Here is a 21,552-nt window from a genome sequence, read left to right as displayed (position 1 = left end):
ATTGTAAATAAGAATGTGTTCTTAACGGACTTGCCTCGTTAAATAAAAGGTTACTCACACACACACTCCCACCAAAAGTTACACTGCTCAAAAAAAAGGGAGCACTTAAACAACACAATGTAACTCCAAGTCAATCACACTTCTGTGAAATCAAACTGTCCACATAGGAAGCAACACTGATTGACAAATTTCACATGCTGTTGTGCAAATGGAATAGACAACAGGTGGAAATTATAGGCAATTAGCAAGACACCCCCAATAAAGGAGTGGTTCTGCAGGTGGGGACCAAAGACCACTTCTCAGTTCCTATGCTTCCTGGCTGATGTTTTGGTCACTTTTTAATGCTGGCGGTGCTTTCACTCTAGTGGTAGCATGAGACTGAGTCTACAACTCATACAAGTGGCTCAGGTAGTGCAGCTCATCCAGGATGGCACATCAATGCGAGCTGTGGCAAGAAGGTTTGCTGTGTCTGTCAGCGTAGTGTCCAGAGCATGGAAGCGCTAGCAGGAGACAGGCCAGTACATCAGGAGACGTGGAGTAGGCCGTAGGAAGGCAACAACCCAGCAGCAGGACCGCTACCTCCGCCTTTGTGCAAGGAGGAGCACTGCCAGAGCCCTGCAAAATGACCTCCAGCAGGCCACAAATGTGCATGTGTCTGCTCAAACGGTCAGAAACAGACTCCATGAGGGTGGTATGAGGGCCCGACATCCACAGGTGGGGGTTGTGCTTACAGCCCAACACCGTGCAGGACGTTTGGAATTTGCCAGAGAACACCAAGATTGGCAAATTCGCCACTGGCGCCCTGTGCTCTTCACAGATGAAAGCAGGTTCACACTGAACGCGTGACAGAGTCTGGAGACGCCGTGGAGAACATTCTGCTGCCTGCAACATCCACCAGCATGACCGGTTTGGCGGTGGGTCAGTCATGGTGTGGGGTGGCATTTCTTTGGGGGGCCGCACAGCCCTCCATGTGCTCGCCAGAGGTAGCCCGACTGCCATTAGGTACCGAGATGAGATCCTCAGACCCCTTATGAGACCATATGCTGGTGCGGTTGGCCCTGGGTTCCTCCTAATGCAAGACCATGCTAAACCTCATGTGGCTGGAGTGTGTCAGCAGTTCCTGCAAGAGGAAGGCATTGATGCTATGGACTGGCCCGCCCGTTCCCCAGATTGAGCACATCTGGGGCATCATGTCTCGCTCCATCCACCAACGCCACGTTGCACCACAGATTGTCCAGGAGTTGGCGGATGCTTTAGTCCAGGTCTGGGAGGAGATCCCTCAGGAGACCATCCGCCACCTCAACAGGAGCATGCCCAGGCATTGTAGGGAGGTCATACAGGCACGTGGAGGCCCCAACACTACTGAGCCTCATTTTGACTTGTCTCAGCCTCCAGTATTTATGCTGCAGTAGTTTGTGTCGGGGGGCTAGGGTCAGTTGGTTATATCTGGAGTACTTCTCTTGTCCTATTCGGTGTCCTGTGTGAATCTAAGTGTGCGTTCTCCAATTCTCTCCTTCTCTCTTTCTTTTTTCTCGCTCTCTCGGAGGACCTGAGCCCTAGGACCATGCCCCAGGACGACCTGACATGATGACTCCTTGCTGTCCCCAGTCCACCTGGCCATGCTGCTGCTTCAGTTTCAACTGTTCTGCCTTATTATTATTCGACCATGCTGGTCATTTAGGAACATTTGAACATCTTGGCCATGTTCTGTTATAATCTCCACCTGGCACAGCCAGAAGAGGACTGGCCACCCCACGTGGCCTGGTTCCTGTCTAGGTTTCTTCCTAGGTTTTGGCCTTTCTGGGGAGTTTTTCCTAGCCACGGTGCTTCTACACCTGCATTGCTTGCTGTTTGGGGTTTTAGGCTGGGTTTCTGTACAGCACTTTGAGATATCAGCTGATGTACTAAGGGCTATATAAATACATTTGATTTGATTTTAAGGACACTACATCAAAGTTGGATCAGCCTGTAGTGTGGCTTTCCACTTTAATTTTGAGTGTGACTCCAAATCCAGACCTTCATGGGTTGATAAATTTGATTTCCATTGATAATTGTTGTGTGATTTTGTTGTCAGCACATTCAACTATGTAAAGAAAAAAGTATTTAATAAGAATATTTCATTCATTCAGATCTAGGATATGTTGTTTTAGTGTTCCCTTTATTTTTTTTGAGCAGTGTATTTTGTTGGCATTTACGCATGTCTCCATTATCAGTAAAACATAATCAAAACCTACTTATTTCACTTACTTGCTGTGCTGTTTCGTTGTTAATTTGTTCAGTTGTTTCATTCTCAACCAGGATTTCATCATACATGTCCAGCAGTGAAGTTTCACCTGTGTCTGTCCGTGGCCTCTTCCTCGGTGGCACTGTCACTGTGTCCGTTACCATCTTGTCCAGTGTAACATTTCACGTTTGTCTGCATCGAAGTAGCGGTCCTTGTACATGGCATCGAGCATGGTGGCGACACAGTAAAGAGAGAATGCCACTAAATCGCTGGTTCACAGCCTGTGTCGGCAGTTTTGTTGAGCAGGCGTTTCAATGCCATGACAGAGGGTATCACATCTGCTGCAGGCGCAGTTTATGATCTTATTTCTCAAGTCAGTTGTTTGAATGGAGCTAGGAGTGTGTTCATGTTTCCAAGTTTCAAACATTTTCTCAAATGCCATGGAAATGGCAGGAGCGGTATGACAAACAGCACAATCATGAGCAGGAAATAAGACTTTCCTCAGTACGAAATCCTTGACGACCCACTGTGCTGTCAGACTCATAATGCTCATGGGGCTGATATCGCTGGTCCAAATGTCAGTAGTGAAGCTAATAGCAGTGATGCCACTACGGTGTAACTCCGGTAGGGCAACATCTGAAAAATTGCACACTTGGTAGTGTGTACCGGTGCTTGACCAGTCGGCAAAAGCCAACATCACCCACGACAGAGAACGATTGATTGTCAAGGGCAAGGAATTCCATTATCTTGGCGTTAATGGATTTCACCTTTGAGTTGTCTTACTCTTTCAAATGATGCTCGACTTCTTGACTGCTCAATCCACACAGCAGACATTGTGGGCTAGGTTACGAATGCTGTGTTGCACAACATTTTACGTGGCATCATTACGTCGTGTACCTACGTTATATAGGTATGCATGTCAGCTTTGACATTGATTTTGCACAGACGTTAAACTAGACATCGGGCAGATACAGCCGTTGGCATCTTTAGCTAATATCGGCCGATTCCGATATGTTCACCGATATATCGTTCATCCCTCATTTTTATGTTGATAACATTTTGAGCCTGTAGGAACTACTGTAATGAAACTGCAAAATTATATTCACCATGCTGCAAAACATGTCCTTGGTCAGACAAAGGCAGTAACAGAATTGTGTAACTTACATTCATATAAAGTTTCTTCAAGTTAAAAGTAGCTAATGATGGGAATCAATCCGTCTCCAGTTTCATGGGGACTGAAACCCTTTGTGAATGACCTCAAACCTCAGTTTCCGGGAGATGAGTAACTTGAGTAAGAGAAGAGAGTGTTTGGTGTGAACTGTATAGCTGACTCTGCACCATTTTTAGAGATGTGAACATAACCAGCTGCATCCCAAAGACGTACTTTACCAAGCTTCACACATCTCTACTGATCATGTGGCACGCTCCACTCCTAGTCCTTGGAGAGGGTGCCAAAGCTGTGTAGTCACAGGTATCTCGTTCTGAACTCAGCAGCAGTGCAACGCCTCCTGTACCGCGAGTCACGTTTTATCCCCCTAAAAAAAGCTAGGCAGACGCCAACTTGTGAAAGGAGGCAAGTGCTTAGGTTAATGACTTGGTTCCTCGCGGCAAAGAGAGACATCACTGGTAGATATGTGACTTCAATAGCAGGCAATAACCACAGTTAGTAAGTCATATGTTGTATTATTGAAGCACATAGTTAAACTGTGAGTGGCAAGCTTTACACACATACAGACAGACACCACATACACAACACTGGTCAGACTGACTTACCACTGTTGCGATTTTTGCGGTTGGACTTGCCGCCAAGCAGCATCTTCAAGCTGTTCCTGAACATGACTGCACCGGTCTGCAGCAGCTATAGAGAAATCTGAAAAAGAAAAAGGGATTGTTTTTAATGTAATGTAGGCTATATTTACTGATGCTGGTTATTATTCGTTGTCAGCAGTATTGACTTGGCATCTAAAGCTGGGACCGAGAGACTGAAAAATAGCTTCCATCTCAAGGCCATCAGACTGTTAGAGCCACCACTAACACAGAGAGGCTGCTGCCTACATACAGACTTGAAATCATTGGCCACTTTAATAAATGGATCACTAGTCACTTTAATAATGTTTACATATCTTGCATTACTCATCTCATATGTATACACTGTATTTTATACCATCTATTGCATCTTGCCTACGCCGCTCGGTCATTGCTCATCCATATATTTCTATGTATATACAGTGGGGCAAAAAAGTATTTAGTCTGCCACCAATTGTGCAAGTTAAAATTACAGGCCTCTCATCTTTTTAAGTGGGAGAACTTGCACAATTGGTGGCTGACTAAATACTTTTTTGCCCCACTGTATTCTTATTCCATTCCTAATTCCTAAACTTAGATTTGTGTGTATTAGGTAGTTCTTGTGGATTTGTTCGATTACTTGTTAGATAATGCTGCTCTGTCGGAACTAGAAACACAAGCATCTCGCTACACTCGCAATAACATCTGCTAACCATGTGTATGTGACCAATAACATTTGATTTGATTTAAATTGCAAGTGGTGGGATAGTGCAAGGGGCAGATGAGGTAAAGATATTGCACATTCCAGAAAGATCACCACAACGGTACAGAAGGTAAATTGTACTATTCTGTCACCTAGTAAATGGTTTTACAGAATTCAGGTACTTAAGAACAGCAATTTCTCACGGATAAATGATTCATCCTCTTATACATACTGACATATTCGTAGTCTCTATGAGGAAGAGGTGAATATAACATTAGTAGCCTGGTGGGTGGGGGGGGATTTTGTTCCTTCCTGTGTGTTATAATAACTCTTAATTCATGAGATTTGTCATGCTTCACTGAATTACTGAAGGAATATTTTAGTACCTACGTCAAACAACGTTCACACCCATACAACTGATAATTACTGGTGTGTGTGAACGTATAGGTGTAGCTTTGTTCAACAGGCTTTGAAATCATGTTCATTTGTAATGTGCAAAGTAGTATCAGTGCATATGTATGTTTCTGAGCTTATTTTTTTAGCTTGCATCCGGGTGCTTTGTGTAAGTATATGAGAGAAAGACCAAGAGAGATAAAAGGAAAAGGAGAAAAAGATTGTGTCTGCCTGCCTATCCTTTCTCTTGCTGCCACGCTGCATGATAATTAAGCAGGAGAAAGAGTCAGTTGTGGAATGAGTGGAAACATTGGCTCTCCTCAACGCAAATAAAGGAGGCCTAAAATGCCGCCTGAGCTTCGAACAGCAATCTCTTTACTAAGTATCGAGTAGACCCACGCGTTTAGTGTCTTGGGAATCTTTGGTACCACGCTGTTAAAATCCTCCTCTGCTTTCTTTGGTCACATTACAGCTTTTAGAAAGAGCAGACTGTGCTTCCCTCTCATACTTATCCTCTTCAACTTCATCTTTAGAAATTTTGGATTAGCCATTTTGGCTTTTTATGTATTCTCTCGTGTTTGACTAATGTTGTACATTTTTCACATAAGGTGTCAAACATGGAGAACTACGACCACGCCTACTCCGGGTCGAGGCAGAAGACAATGAGCTTTTTGAGCCGACACTAGGCTTGGGCGGTATCAAAATTGTCATACCTTCATACTGACCTTGCGCAATACCTGGACATTCAGTAATACCAGCACTGAACAAGGGGCGCTGTTTTCAAACCCCACTGAGACTCTGTACTCCAAAAGGTTAGCAATGCTAACAAAAATACATGTAACATCCCATAAAGAATTTCATACAGTTTCTTGACCTAAACTATACAAGCAACTCAGTTTGCTGCACGTACAAAACAAACTGATCCAGGAGGGGATTCTCTGCTGTTACCAAGCAAAGCTAGATTTTGGAAGAAGCTAACCACTAGATACTGTAGCTAACTAGCTATTAAATTAGCAAACCAAATGCACAACTGCAGAGCATTCAGCCAATTCTAGACAGTTAACTTAATAGTTATAAGATATCTAGCTGGCAAACATTTAGTTATGAATTCCATATTGTAACTAGAACACCTGGCGCAATGCTGTACAACAGTGAGTGACTCACAAGGCTCCGGTTTCTCGTTTTGTGTGCTTGTAAACAAACACCATGTGACTGGAGACAACCGGTAAGCTTCCTTATGAAAAATTATGTAACAGGTGAAATGAAGAAGGCAATCTTCTTTATTTCCTAAAGTACTGCACAAATTGACTGCAGAAAGTAGCAACAAATATTGAAATGTATATATTTTATTAAAGAAATAGTTAAAGATATTGAAAAATACCCCGGTATATGACGTATGGACTAAGCCTACCTGACACACAACCAGTTCTGAGCTGAGCGCACACCAAATAGAGGCAATCAGCAGCAGGAGTGTTCCTGATATGAGGAAAACCAGAGACCTTTAAAAAACTCTTTCAACTAGTGTCAGCCAGTCAGTGCCAGAGTCAAAGGGAGAGGACTCTATTCCAGGGAGACTGTAGTTTCAGTTTGGCTTGGTGCTTTTGTGTTGTACGCTGAGGGGGGGGTAACTGTACAGTAACAGATGTTCCATGTTAAAGCTGGGGAATGACTCAGCGAGACACTGGGCCCTGTGGCTTCTTCTGGCAGCCCACGATGCCAAACAACATCAACAAAGACAAGCCAGTGTGAAGCTCCCCGGACCTCGTCTCTCCTACCCTATCCTGTTCCTTCCTCCCTCCACCCCCACACCTGTAGCCTCTCTTTTACAATGTTTTCTTCAAATCCTCATTTCCCCCCCGTTTCTCACTCCAGTCAATCCTCTTTTCAATCTCTAGTGTCTAGTTTCTTCTAGACACGGTCTATTCATCTCCTTTCTCTTTATCCTCCAATCTGCACGCTTTCTCAATTTTTGCTAACAGTACATGTTCCCTCCATATGTCTGTGTATTTCAACTAACTCAGACCCCCCTCCCTTTGTCTCTCTCTCCCCCACAAGGGGTCTGTGGCCATGGTCTGACCACAGTCGGCTGTCCCTGGTGCCATTTCCTGGAAGCGTCTGCTTCGCCCGTCTACTTTACCACCACCCCCATGACTGTAGCAGCGTGACGTGGCAGAAGAAATAAAAACCAACAGCTTCCTTCACTTTGACTCCTTTAATTCGGTTCGATACAATCCAGAGCTCCTCTGGTTCACCCTCTCTCAATGTCTAAAACAACCCACACAGCGAGCCAGATCGGACTTAAAGCACAGCGAGGGTGGCTGGCTTAAACAAAGGCAGCCATTCTGAGCCGAAACAGACTTCCTTTAACGTTTTTATCTCGACGGGCAAAGCTACATCTTCTTCATTACCCGCCGGGAAGTGTCTGTTCTAGCAGGTGCCAGATATAGGAGAGAACTCACAATGAGCAAACATTTTGTTTTCTACACATGTTCAATTAAACGAGCAAAGCTAATAGGAAGTTGATAGCAGTACATACTGTAGTATATATATATATATATGTGTGATTTCATTACTTTAAATGTAATTTGCATTGTGCATTTACGGAGTTATTTGTCAGTCTACTAAACCGTAGGCCCATGTCTGAACCCCTGTATATTATGTACATTACAATAGCCTTGTGACTTTAGCGGCATGCTGGTCAAGGTATTAGTCAGGCCTGATTATGGCAGAAGCTCAGCAAATGCAACACACATGGGTTGGTGGGTGGTAGGTGGAGAGAAGGAATATCGACACATTTTTTAGTAAATCAAACCATTTTTCTCATACAACAACCCAATGACCCAGCCCTCCTTCCCTATCTCACAGGGGAAGAGTGGGGAGAAAGCAGGGAAATTACTTGGCAACCTCCAAAAGAAGCACACTGCTTGAAGTCATTCAGAAGCACTTCACACAATCCTCCCATTACAAGAACACTACCTGGTGCCCCACAGGACAAGCACACCTCAACACCTCCAAGCACCTTCTAGGCTTTAAGTCAACTGCCATGTGACGTCATTGTCCTCCTAGACAAGTCTATGCCGTATGTGTTGCCTTTTCTCTCCTCTTGCTGTTGTGCTCTTCATGTGGGGAAGGAAAAGGGTGCCCGGGTGCCCACTGGAGCGTGGCACTGTAATTAATGAGCCGCAGCGTGGCGGCGCAACCCTCCACCATGACCTTACACAGCAGCTTCGTGGCTTACGCTAACAGCGTCAGCAGAAAAACAGGCCCGGCATCAGGGCCTGTCAGAGACGGGCAACTGTCGTCGACAAGGCTACAGTGACAAGAATTGAGAGCTGACGCTGAATCCAGATTAGGACGCGATGTGACCTTATCCAAATGGCATAGCATCCGAGAAGAGAAGGGGCTAGTTTGACAATCTGTCCCAACAAGTGAAAAGTTAACAGCGGTACATTTGGGCGAGTGAAAATGAGTGGCTGGTAATTGACATGCAAGGAGAGTAGTAATCTAAGACCATAACCAGTCTGCTTGTTTGTTTGGTAGCTTGAACACAGAGGTGTGTTTATGTGTCTGTTTGCAGTACAGAAGGAAGCATCTTCCCTGAAAGCTCAGCAATATGCTACCAGCAGCCCCTCCGTCCCTCCCCTTGGAGGCCTGATCACAGATGCAAGGCATATGTTCTAGAAAATGGCAATTGGAGGCTGAACCTTCAACGCTATTGTGTGTTCACTCAGACAACAACCGATCCTGAGGGGCACAGAGCATCCTTGGAGCTGAAAGAATTGTCTAAGACTGCCCTAGAACTGGGCAGGGTTTATCTTCCCAGTGCTGCATGGCCTGGCCTGCTCAGAGGCTTACTCGCGTGCCGCAGTAGCATCAACGGCATTAGACCGGGCTGACTGCGTTTTCACCGCTGCGCTATAGTGCAATCGCTACTGTTATTCTTTAGGATTTGCTGCTGCCACAAAACAGGGCTGAAATGGGTGTGAAAAGTGAAGGGAGGTGTACAATACTACCACGTTGGTTGAAAGGGTACATATTTTAACAGGCCTCTGTCGAAAACTAGGGGGGGAGGTTTTAGAAGTGGTCATAATTATCCCTGTTATCCTAACAAATACACGCTACAACATCAACATCCACTAATCACGCTCAGAGGCCCATCGGAACCGTCGGTTTAGGCAGTCATTAACGTTAGTCATTGTCGGTTTTCAACATATCTGCTCCTTTACGACATCACAAAGGCCATGTAAAAACCATCAGATAACCTGTATGATTGAAGATAATGCCCTACAATTATGTACCCACCTGCAACCATTTTCGAATGATAATTTACATTTACATTTAAGTCATTTAGCAGACGCTCTTATCCAGAGCGACTCAAGGGACACTGTTAGCATGTTTACCTAAAAGATACCTAAAAGATATTTGAAAGAGAGTTTGGCAGCAAAATCACCCCTCGTTCCAGACTAGGCCCCAGACTCGTTCCAGACTAGGCCCCCACAAAATAAAAGAAACAAAAACAACCCATCCAACTCCATGGTAAAATCCCCCACTTTAACAGACAAGCAGGAGGGATGGGGGCTAAACCTACATAGGGTCCGTCCCTAAGCTGCCACGCACACTGGAAACCGCTCAGATGTCCATTTCAGTCACGCCACTGTACCTCTTTAGCAGTCTGGAGACACTGCCCAGAGTGACTGCTTTTCGGAGGGGGGCGATAGATGTTCCCCTCACAAGGCCTTTCAGATTAGGCTCAACTCACATCACATCACATCTTTCCCACTCTATACCAGATTATGGAATTCTCTGTTCCTCTCACACTAATAGGAAAGCGCTTTAGAAGAGGCTAGCTGAAGGCCAGACAATGCTTCGCCTGACACCACCTACCCCCCCTCCCCATGGAGAGCTAGCGGTCGATACCACTGCCTGGTTTGAACAGTTGGCTTGCCGATCATTACCTGCCTTCCAGTCAAGCATAGCAAGCTTTACTGCACTCGAAAGGTGAGGGAAGAGAAAACAAGCTTTAAACTTGACCGAGTGAGGGCAGGGACTCCTGCAGAACCGCAGGGACTTTGAAGTAAACTAACGTAATGGAATGGATGGTATTGCACAATGAGTGCATGAGACTCACTATAGTACGTTTTTCAGTAAGGCTTTGGTTTTGGAGAATAGCAATAATTTTTGAACAGGGTATAAAACATGTCATACATAGAGAAGGTTTACAACCCAGAGACAGGATCCCCCATCTCTCCCTTTAAAAAGTTGCAGTCCTGCCCTGTTTTCTTTGAATACACTGGCTTGATGCTGAACTCAGAATGTCCTAAAAATATGATTCTTTCCAGTTTGACTAGTATATCCAAAAACTAATAAGAATAAGAAGCACAGGGAGTCTGCACAAAAGCCAGTGTGCTGTGAAGTGCACACACATTTGCTTCCTCCCATCAGAGTAGGGTACATCTCCGATAACACCACATTTATACAGGGCGCATTAGTGGTGACTAACAATCACCTCTAAATCGATGGGATGAAAGCTTTTGGTTTCAATGCTGCAATTGCTCGAGAGAGAAAATTAGTTTCAGCTCAAGGATTCCATTTTCCAAAACTCTATATAGCTCTTATCTCAGAGTTGGGAGGCACTAAGACCTTTATACTCCAGACTCAAATCTGACTTCTATAACAGACTGTGGAGCATTGTTGTGTTTATCGGTCTACAAGAGCTGAGAAGCATTTATTATAATCCGCTATCATGGATCAGGGGCTAATGTGAATATATATGATATTATCAAAATGAATGGGTCCTCCCTGGTTGAAGAGGAAGTTTTAAGCCATGTGATTGTCCTCGTGGAGATGAGCCCTGTAAGCCTATTTTTGTGGTTGAGTGCTACATACTGTTGTCTCAGTTAAACATATAGGCTAATTTAGCTTAGTTTGTAACTAGCTGGATCCCAGGGACTCTGAAAATAAAACAAGTCATGATCTTGCCAGTATGCTGCCTGCATCACAACCTTGCATATTGCTTTGACCATCTATGCTCGTGTAGTGCTCAGTGCAGTACTCCCTTTTAGATCACATTTCCTAAACAGATTAATTTGCAACTATATAGCCTAACTAGCTAGCTTACCTGTCCTAAAACTGTGTACCACACAAGCATAGCCAAGTGATTCAGATAGACTGTGACAGCAGTGGGAGAGAGAGTCGGTGTGTGTTGTAGTACCCAGCTGCTACCTCAGCATGACCATTTCACACTGCCAATCCACTTCCCACGGCAGAACATAGGGAGTACAACAGGAGTGTTACAGCAATCTCAAGTTGTTTGTTGTCAACAGACCGGGAGAGAAGCACCGACTCATAACATTAAAGAGGTGGAGGAGGTAGTGCAGCAAGAGTATGAAGCTTTACAGGAGGCTTGGTAGAAAGCCAAGAAAGAGAACCAGCATTAAAATAAACTTAATACACTTACTCTCCTCGTCCCTCCTCTCATTCCTCTATATGAATATGTTCATTACAAATACAAGTTATGAAAATAAATTACCTCCACCATTTTGTTGGTGTTAAATTAGTTCATTGTGAAGGAAATCCAAACTGTAAATGGTTTAGTGTTACAACGGAGAGGAGTAGTTCAGGATAAAGGAAGTAACAAAGGACAGCCTCCACAGCGTGCTGTAAGTAGAGGGAGAGCGGGTCAAGGCCGTGTGTCAGGTTGTGATATCAGAGATCCCCATGACAACAGCCTGGCACTGACACCATTCAGTTCTCTCTCTAGGGGGGGCCTTTTGTCACTGTTGACCTCTCGCCCCATGAAACGGCGGGTCATTGTTACGCCCAGGAGGCACTGTGGTGTGTCGTATGATCGGTTCCCTTTGGAGGGTCTCGCATGTCGCAACATGACACTGTTTGCTTTTTGAGCTGATGGGTTATTCTGTTTCTATGCACTGAATGGGGTGGGTGTCATCAGGGAGTGTACAGACACTTTAGTGCAAAGGTTCAGGTATTGTTCAAATGGGGACCTGCTGCCTCTTCTCCTTTATCTGTCATCTTTGACTTGTGCACACAACCAAACACGGATGATGAAGTCATCTTATTGTTATCCCAAGGTAAATACCATTGAATACAGAATCAATGTGCTGACGTTTACACTAGAATGCAATTTAAATTTCATCTTAACCTCACTGTAGCAGTTACTATACACATATTTTCAGGGAGATATGATGGCAGAGAGGCCTCAACTTGCATCACCTACAGTGGGGAGAACAAGTATTTGATACACTGACGATTTTGCAGGTTTTCCTACTTACAAAGCATGTTGAGGTCTGTAATTTTTATCATAGGTACACTTCAACTGTGAGAGACAGAATCTGAAACAAAAATCCAGAAAATCACATTGTATGATTTTTAAGTAATTCATTTGCATTTTATTGCATGACATAAGTATTTGATCACCTACCAACCAGTAAGAATTACGGCTCTCTTAGATCTGTTAGTTTCTTTAAGAAGCCCTCCTGTTCTCCACTCGTTACCTGTATAAAAGACACCTGTCCACACACTCAATCAGACTCCAACCTGTCCACAATGGCCAAGACCAGAGAGCTGTGTAAGGACATCAGGGATACAATTGTAGACCTGCACAAGGCTGGGATGGGCTACAGGACAATATGCAAGCAGCTTGGTGAGAAGGCAACAACTGTTGGCGCAATTATTGGAAAATGGAAGAAGTTCAAAATTACGGTTAATCACACTCGGTTTGGGGCTCCATGCAAGATCTCACCTCGTGGGGCATCAATGATCATGAGGAAGGTGAGCGATCAGCCCAGAACTACACGGCAGGACCTGGTCAATGACCTGAAGAGAGCTGGGACCACAGTCTCAAAGAAAACCATTAGTAACACACTACGCCGTCATGGATTAGCGCACGCAAGGTCCCCCTGCTCAAGCCAGCGCATGTCCAGGTCCGTCTGACGTTTGCCAATGACCATCTGGATGATCCAGGGGAGGAAAGGGAGAAGGTCATGTGGTCTGATGAGACAAAAATAAAGCTTTTTGGTCTAAACTCCACTCACCGTGTTTGGAGGAAGAAAAAGGATGAGTACAACCCCAAGAACACCATCCCAACCGTGAAGCATGGAGTTGGAAACATAATTCTTTGGGGATGCTTTTCTGCAAAGGGGACGTCTGCACCGTATTGAGGGGAGGATGGATGGGGCTATGTATCGCGAGATCTTGGCCAACAACCTCCTTCCTTCAGTAAGAGCATTGAAGATGGGTCGTGGCTGGGTCTTCCAGCATGACAACGACCCAAAACACACAGCCAAGTTGTGGCTCCGTAAGAAGCATATCAAGGTCCTGGAGTGGCCTAGCCAGTCTCCAGACCTGAACCCAATAGAAAATCTTTGAAGGGAGCTGAAAGTCCGTATTAACCAGCGACAGCCCCGAAACCTGAAGGATCTGGAGGTCTGTATGGAGGAGTGGGCCAAAATCCCTGCTGCAGTGTGTGCAAACCTGGTCAAGAACTACAGGAAACGTATGATCTCTGTAATTGCAAACAAAGGTTTCTGTACCAAATATTAAGTTCTGCTTTTCTGATGTATCAAATTATGTCATGCAATAAAATGCTAATTAATTTTGTTTTAGATTCCGTCTCTCACTGTTGAAGTGTACCTATGATAAAAACTACAGACCTCTACATGCTTTGTAAGTAGGAAACACTGCCGATTTCGCAGGTTATCAAATACTTGTTCTCCCCACTGTATTCTACAGTAGAGGGCTCCCCAACTAGGTGGGGGACTGGGGGTGTGGTCTCTGTAGACTAGAGCACACAGAGTTGTGCAGGGTTAATGGAGAGCATGCGATCAATGGGTTCACTTCTTCAAAAATAACTGAGTGTGCTTGTTCCGTTAGGTATCAAAGAGCTCCACATCTCACTTCTCTACCCTTTTGATTGTTGTACATTTCACATATTTGCGTTCCTGCGTCCAGCCCAGCTACAGCCACTGTATAACATGGGCATGCAAAGTTTCAGTTTGATCTGCATTGCTGAGAACCATCATAAAAAAGGTTGTCAATTAACCAAAGGGATGACAACAATAGCAGTAAGGAAGTGTCTAAATATAACTTGCTTCATCTAATTAGAGGACACGCTACTGTATCTTTTCGCATATTTACCGTATTTTGATGATGGCTCTGAAGAACGCAGACATTTTCCATTGTACTAACAATAGCTGAAGCGAAACACATTACCGTACCACACTGGATTTGAATGCTCTATTTTTTTTTTGAGGAGATGAAGGGAGAGAAGCGCCTGAACAGATTGAGCTTCTGCCTTCTCATCATGTTTCACACTTCCACCTTTGAAGCCACTAGGTGGTGAATGAGAGCCCACAGGCTTGAGGACCACACTGGAACAACACATGGCCCTCTACTGTTATTCTGCGGGAACCTCAAACAATAAATCAGCTGCGGGTGCAGAGTCCAGGGAAGTGGGAGGGGAAACGAAGAGCGGCAGAATTTACAGTACTGCTCATGGCACCATTTCCTGTGTTTGGTTTTTGAATGAGCTCTGGGGAGGATCAAGGTGCGCAGGGATTTTATCCCTGATCCAGTGAGCAACAGTAAAGCTGATAAGAGAATGTCATTTTAACAGCAACTCCAGTTTCTGCAATCTCATGTTGATTTTCTGGTAAGTAGCCATGTGTAGTCTGAATTAGGAATGTGACAAATTGAAAATGTTCCTTATCATTTAAACTGCAATTTATTTGATTGGTTTTCCGTTAAAACGATATGACATTTTCATAGAATTTCATGCAAATTCACATTGCAGCTGCCAGCAACAGTTTGGGTTTCACAGTGCATCCCCTTCAGATGGTTAAGCACTGCACCTGTACTACCATTAATGTACCTCAGTTCCACCTCGCAAAGTTTACATTTCAAATCAAATCAAATGTATTTATATAGCCCTTCGTACATCAGCTGATATGTCAAAGTGCTGTACAGAAACCCAGCCTAAAACCCCAAACAGCAAGCAATGCAGGTGTAGAAGCAAGCATTTCTTTCTCATTTAACTTCTCAAAGTATTCCCATACAGGACTTCGCTGCTGTCGCTTGCCTTTCTCTGGCATTTTTCCAAATGTTAATGAAGATGACATAGTGGTAGAGTGTCAACGCCAAAATAATTGTTTCCTCGACTCCTGCACGACTCCCATTTATAAGTGTTAAGATTTGATTCCAATAGGATTATTATTTTTTAAATGGAGGAGACTGAGTAGCTGCCGTACTTCCAAGAACAAACACTTGAATCTTTAATAGCGAGCTAGCAAGGGACAGCACAGGCAGGTCAACCACCAGGCAGGCAGTCAGAACCGTGTACTCGGCCCATCAATCAGCAATCAAAAGTTGCATGTTGCAATGGTACAGATGCAACACTTAGCTCTTACAGTCACACATAGCATCTGCGCATGTGCCCGGGTCCACTTGACGCCGTTCACAGCGTGGTAGCCAGGTCACCAAACCCTGGAGAAGTTGACCTCGCACTTCACTCTTAGTTGTGGAAATTGACCCACTATGAGGTTTACTTTCTACATCGACTTCATATCATTGAGTGAGTCTACCTTTAAATTACACAACTTTCCCCAGGCCTTTATAGCCTAGCATCTAGTTAGGCTGACACAGAAAATATTTTTTGTGATAACTGCTCTGTGATTTTAATTTTGTAGGGGGGGGGAAACTAAAATCAGTTTTTTCAGTGAGGGATTTTTCTTAACATTAACAATTCCAACTTCGTTTTAACGTTTAAAAAGTTCCCACCCATAGTCTCAATGCCTTCTAGCCAGGTAATGATGTTAGTACAAGACCAAGGACTTAGTTTATCTTCCTGCATCAGTATCACATCCTTCCTCAAAGCAAAGGTATTGGTGAGAATTATCTAGACTACAGAAAACAAACGGAGGGCTGGGAAAAATGTCAGCAATATTGGACATTCCAGCTCCTGATGCCCCAAGAGGAAGAACTCTCGTAATCCTCCTGCTGTTGTGATTAAGTTATACTTTGGTAGATGACAATGTCTGACAGCTGTAATGACATCATCTCCCTGCCGAAGCGTTTCATGTGACATGTCAAACCCATGCTTTACTCACAGGGACACGTCATGTCAGCACGCAGCTTTCTGACACCGTCGTTTTCTCAGTGACAGCATTGTGCCCCTCATGCCCCCTGAGTCCTGACACGGTAGCAGCTGACTACTGTAGCAGGCGGTGGGGAGCTGCTTTTTGCTCCCCAACCTTGTGAGGTCTCAGAGTGATCAGTTACAATGGCAGGAGAGCAAGCCTCTGTGCCAAACAAAATGGCAGGGGGTGGAAACCGAGAATGTCTTGATTTAATACGGTTTGATGGGTTTGTTCTGCGCTGCTGTTTTCACCACAGGAAGGCTCCTGTTGGGAAGATGCCCCGCCGTGAATACATTTCCCACTGTGGAGACATTTCATGACAACCCCAAAAAAAGCATCTTTACACCGTTCTTGTGATAGGTTTCTCACGCCACAATATATTGTATTGTCCTCTCTTTTCCTTGCAATGTGAAAGCAGTGCATGTCTGACAGAGCATGATCTGGTGCATTTCTACAAAGCAGTGGATAGCAGTAGATGTCGATGGTCAGAAGGGGGGCAGGGTGTGTTTATACACGTGGAAAACCTTTCGGCGGAATACAAAATACGCCAGCAAGGCAATTCCAGGAGACGATAACGATTCAAATTGAAACTAATTATAATGCATCAGTTAGTGACAGTGGATGGTTGCATAGCAACAGTGGTACCAGACTGCTATAAAATGGAGGGAGATACAGGCTACACTGTATATGAATGTGTATAAATGTGTGTGCATGTCCATGTCTGTTTGATTTGTTTAGCAAGAGTAAACGCACCAGATGAGAAGCAGAGCCATATAGTTAGGCCAACTTTTAGAATTTTGAATGTTGGACTATTTCTAGACATTCAGGGACAAAGCTTTGTTGAAATATTCCCCATGTAATGTTAATGGGGCACTAACATGGCTGCCATAAAATGCTGAAGTGTAATGTAAATGCATAATAATTAAGCATTTCTATATGGCTCTGATAAAAACTATATTTTCCATTACGAGGAAAATAAATTACATTTATTCATGCATATATGTACAGTGAGGCAAAAAAGTATTTAGTCAGCCACCAATTGTGCAAGTTCTCCCACTTAAAAAGATGAGGCCTGCAATTTTCATCATAGTTACACTTCAACTATGACAGACAAAATTAGAAGAAGAAAATCCAGAAAATCACATTGTAGGATTTTTAAGGAATTTATTTGCAAATTATGGTGGAAAATAAGTATTTGGTCAATAACAAAAGTTTCTCAATACTTTGTTATATACCCTTTGTTGGCAATGACAGAGGTCAAACGTTTTCTGTAAGACTTCACAAGGTTTTCACACACTGTTGCTGGTATTTTGTCCCATTCCTCCATGCAGATCTCCTCTAGAGCAGTGATGTTTTGGGGCTGTTGCTGGGCAACACGGACTTTCAACTCCCTCCAAAGATTTTCTATGGGGTTGAGATCTGGAGACTGGCTAGGCCACTCCAGGACCTTGAAATGCTTCTTACGAAGCCACTCCTTCGTTGCCCGGATGGTGTGTTTGGGATCATTGTCATGCTGAAAGACCCAGCCACGTTTCATCTTCAATGCCCTTGCTGATGGAAGGAGGTTTTCACTCAAAATCTCACGATACTTGGCCCTATTCATTCTTTCCTTTACACGGATCAGTCGTCCTGGTCCCTTTGCAGAAAAACAGCCCCAAAGCATGATTGTTTCCACCCCCATGCTTCACAGTAGGTATGGTGTTTTTTTAATGAAACTCAGCATTCTTTGTCCTCCAAACACGACGAGTTGAGTTTTTACCAAAAAGTTATATTTTGGTTTCATCTGACCATATGACATTCTCCCAATCTTCTTCTGGATCATCCAAATACTCTCGAGCATGCTTCAGACGGGTCTGGACATGTACTGGCTTAAGCAGGGGGACACGTCTGGCACTGCAGGATTTGAGTCCCTGGCGGCGTAGTGTGTTACTGATGGTAGGCTTTGTTACTTTCGTCCCAGCTCTCTGCAGGTCATTCACTAGGTCCCCCCGTGTGGTTCTGGGATTTTTGCTTACCGTTCTTGTGATCATTTTGACCCCACGGGGTGAGATCTTGCGTGGAGCCCCAGATCGAAGGAGATTATCAGTGGTCTTGTATGTCTTCCATTTCCTAATAATTGCTCCCACAGTTGATTTCTTCAAACCAAGCTGCTTACCTATGCAGATTCAGTCTTCCCAGCCTGGTGCAGGTCTACAATTTTGTTTCTGGTGTCCTTTGACAGCTCTTTGGTCTTGGCCCTAGTGGAGTTTGGAGTGTGACTGTTTGAGGTTGTGGACAGGTGTCTTTTATACTGATAACAAGTTCAAACAGGTGCCATTAATACAGGTAATGAGTGGAGGACAGAGGAGCCTCATAAAGAAGAAGATACAGGTCTGTGAGAGCCAGGAATCTTGCTTGTTTGTAGGTGACAAAATACTTATTTTCCACCATAACTTGCAAATAAATGCATTAAAAATCCTACAATGTGATTTTCTGGATTTTTTTCTTCTCATTTTGTCTGTCATAGTTGAAGTGGGAGAACTTGCACAATTGGTGGCTGACTAAATACTTTTTTGCCCCACTGTATGTGTTCACCCATCTATCCATGTATGTATGTATGAGACACCCTAATGACATTTTTCCTTTCAGGTTCTGAACCGCTAAACTTGTGACCGACAAACACTTATAGCCAATTGAAGTAGCTAATGAAGTGTAGGTACTTTCCAAGAAGTCTCATTCCTTCTCTTTGTGTGGTGTGCTCTTTCACTTGTACCTTTTTGTCTCTCTCGGTTTGTTCCAAATCCACACAAGTTTGTTCCATTATCCCTGGGCATCCATCTGAATCCTGAATGCTGCTCCAGCTCTTTAGAGGGGAGTAATTCCTCTGACGTGCTTTTGTCCTCCGCTTTGCATGACAAAAGGACTGCAAAATCACCCTTGGGATTATGAAAGGGAGAGGACAGTGTTTTATATAGGTGTGTGTGGCTGGGCCGAGAATGTATTGAAACGGACTGATGAGAGATCCTGCAGCGCAATCGTTTTTTTGGGATGGCGCAGATCACTTTAATACTCCCACCCACACACCTGTGTGCACTGCACACTCACTGGCACATTCAAGTGCACATCGATCCACACACACACACACAAAATCATCAGGTTAAAAACACACACAGACCAGACTTGAGGTCGACCGATTATGATTGTTCAACACCGATACCGATTATTGGAGTACCATAAAAGCCGCTACCGATTAATCGGCCGATTTAATTTACTTATTTGTAATAATGACAATTACAACAATACTGAATGAACACTTATTTTAACTTCATATAATACATCAATCAAATCAATTTAGCCTCAAATAAATAATGAAACATGTTCAATTTGGTTTAAATAATGCAAAAACGAAGTGTTGGAGAAGAAAGTAAAAGAGCAATATGTTCCATGTAAAATATGTGCCATGTAAGAAAGCTAACGTTTCAGTTCCTTGCTCAGAACATATGAAAGCTGGTGATTCCTTTTAACATGAGTCTTCAATATTCCCAGGTAAGAAGTTTTAAGTGGTAGTTATTATGGGAATTATAGCACTATTTCCCTCTATACCATTTGTATTTAATTAACCTTTGACTATTGGATGTTCATATAGGCACTTTAGTATTGCCAGTGTAACAGTATAACAGTCCCTCTCCTCGCTCCTCGCTGGGCTCGAAACCAGCAACACAACAACAATTAGCACGCGCTAACTAGCTAGCCATTTCACTTCGGTTTCACGAGCCTCATCTCGGGAGTTGATAGGCTTGAAGTCATAAACAGCGCAATGCTTGACGCACAAGGAAGAGCTGCTGGCAAAACGCACGAAAGTGCTGTTTGAATGAATGTTTACGCGCCTGCTTCTGCCTACCACCGCTCAGTCAGATACTTGTATGCTCAGTCAGATTATAGGCAACGCAGGACACGCTAGATAATATCTAGTAATATCAAACATGTGTAGTTAACTAGTGATTATGATAAACTTATCTTATAAAAAGCAGTCAAATGCTAGCTAGCAACTTACCTTGGCTTACTGCATTTGCGTAACAGGCTCCTTGTAGAGTGCAACGAGAGCAGAGGCAGGTTGTTATTGCGTTGGACTAGTTAACTGTAAGGTTGCAAGGATTGGATCCCCCGAGCTGACAAGGTGAAAATCTGCCATTCTGCCCCTGAACAAGGCAGTTAACCTGTTGATCCTACCCCCTACTTTTTCGAACATTCTGTTAAAAATCGCGCAACATTCAGACGTTTCTAAAACTGGTTAAATCACGGCTGTGACTATAACAGAACGTGCGTTTCATCGAAAAGCGCAGGAAAATCTGATCACTGAAAATTGGAAAATATATCAATGTGCCACTTGAATGTATTGTTGAATGGGAACCACATTACCTGGAGCCGAGATTGCAATTCCTACAGCTTCCACACGATGTCACCAGTCTTGTCAATTGCCTAGGCTTTGTTTCTTGGTCAAACGAAGAAGAGACAGCCCATTTCTTCCGGTCTCCGACCGGATATTTTGGTTGAGATTTATCCGGACATTATTTCAACATTTAAGTCATTTAGCAGACGCTCTTGTCCAGAGCGACTTACAGTGGAGCAGCCACTTTACAACAGTGCATCTAAATCTTTTAAGGGGGGGGGGGGGGGGGGGTGAGAAGGAATACTTTATCCTATCCTAGGTATTCCTTAAAGAGGTGGGGTTTCAGGTGTCTCCGGAAGGTGGTGATTGACTCCGCTGTCCTGGCGTCGTGAGGGAGTTTGTTCCACCATTGGGGGGCCAGAGCAGCGAACAGTTTTGACTGGGCTGAGCGGGAACTGTACTTCCTCAGTGGTAGGGAGGCGAGCAGGCCAGAGGTGGATGAACGCAGTGCCCTTGTTTGGGTGTAGGGCCTGATCAGAGCCTGGAGGTACTGAGGTGTCGTTCCCCTCACAGCTCCGTAGGCAAGCACCATGGTCTTGTAGCGGATGCGAGCTTCAACTGGAAGCCAGTGAAGAGAGAGGAGGAGCGGGGTGACGTGAGAGAACTTGGGAAGGTTGAACACCAGACGGGCTGTGGCGTTCTGGAGGAGTTGTAGGGGTTTAATGGCACAGGCAGGGAGCCCAGCCAACAGCGAGTTGCAGTAATCCAGACGGGAGATGACAAGTGCCTGGATTAGGACCATGGATCTATAGAATATACATCGCCTCGTGATCAATTTGATCTATTATTAACGTTTACTAATACCTAAAGTTGCATTACAAAAGTATTTAAGTGTTTTGTGAAAGTTTATCGTCGACTTTTTTAA

At 44.1% G+C, this 21,552-nt stretch overlaps 1 protein-coding gene across 2 annotated transcripts in view; it reads right to left on the bottom strand.

The window, feature by feature from the left end:
- Positions 1-21,552, bottom strand: part of LOC124015047 (protein TANC2-like) — a 141,364-nt gene that overhangs the window by 68,610 nt on the left and 51,202 nt on the right. For both annotated transcript variants that reach the window (XM_046329925.1, XM_046329926.1), the window contains exon 3: positions 3,998-4,094. In XM_046329925.1, the coding sequence (XP_046185881.1) occupies positions 3,998-4,061 (64 nt within the window). In that variant the 5' untranslated portion in view covers positions 4,062-4,094. The remainder of the gene's footprint in view (positions 1-3,997; positions 4,095-21,552) is intronic.

Source organism: Oncorhynchus gorbuscha, linkage group LG26 (genome assembly GCF_021184085.1).
Source record: "Oncorhynchus gorbuscha isolate QuinsamMale2020 ecotype Even-year linkage group LG26, OgorEven_v1.0, whole genome shotgun sequence".
Classification (NCBI taxonomy): Eukaryota; Metazoa; Chordata; class Actinopteri; order Salmoniformes; family Salmonidae; genus Oncorhynchus; species Oncorhynchus gorbuscha.
Note: the sequence above shows the minus strand (reverse complement) of the source record. Positions and strands in the feature narration are given on the sequence as shown.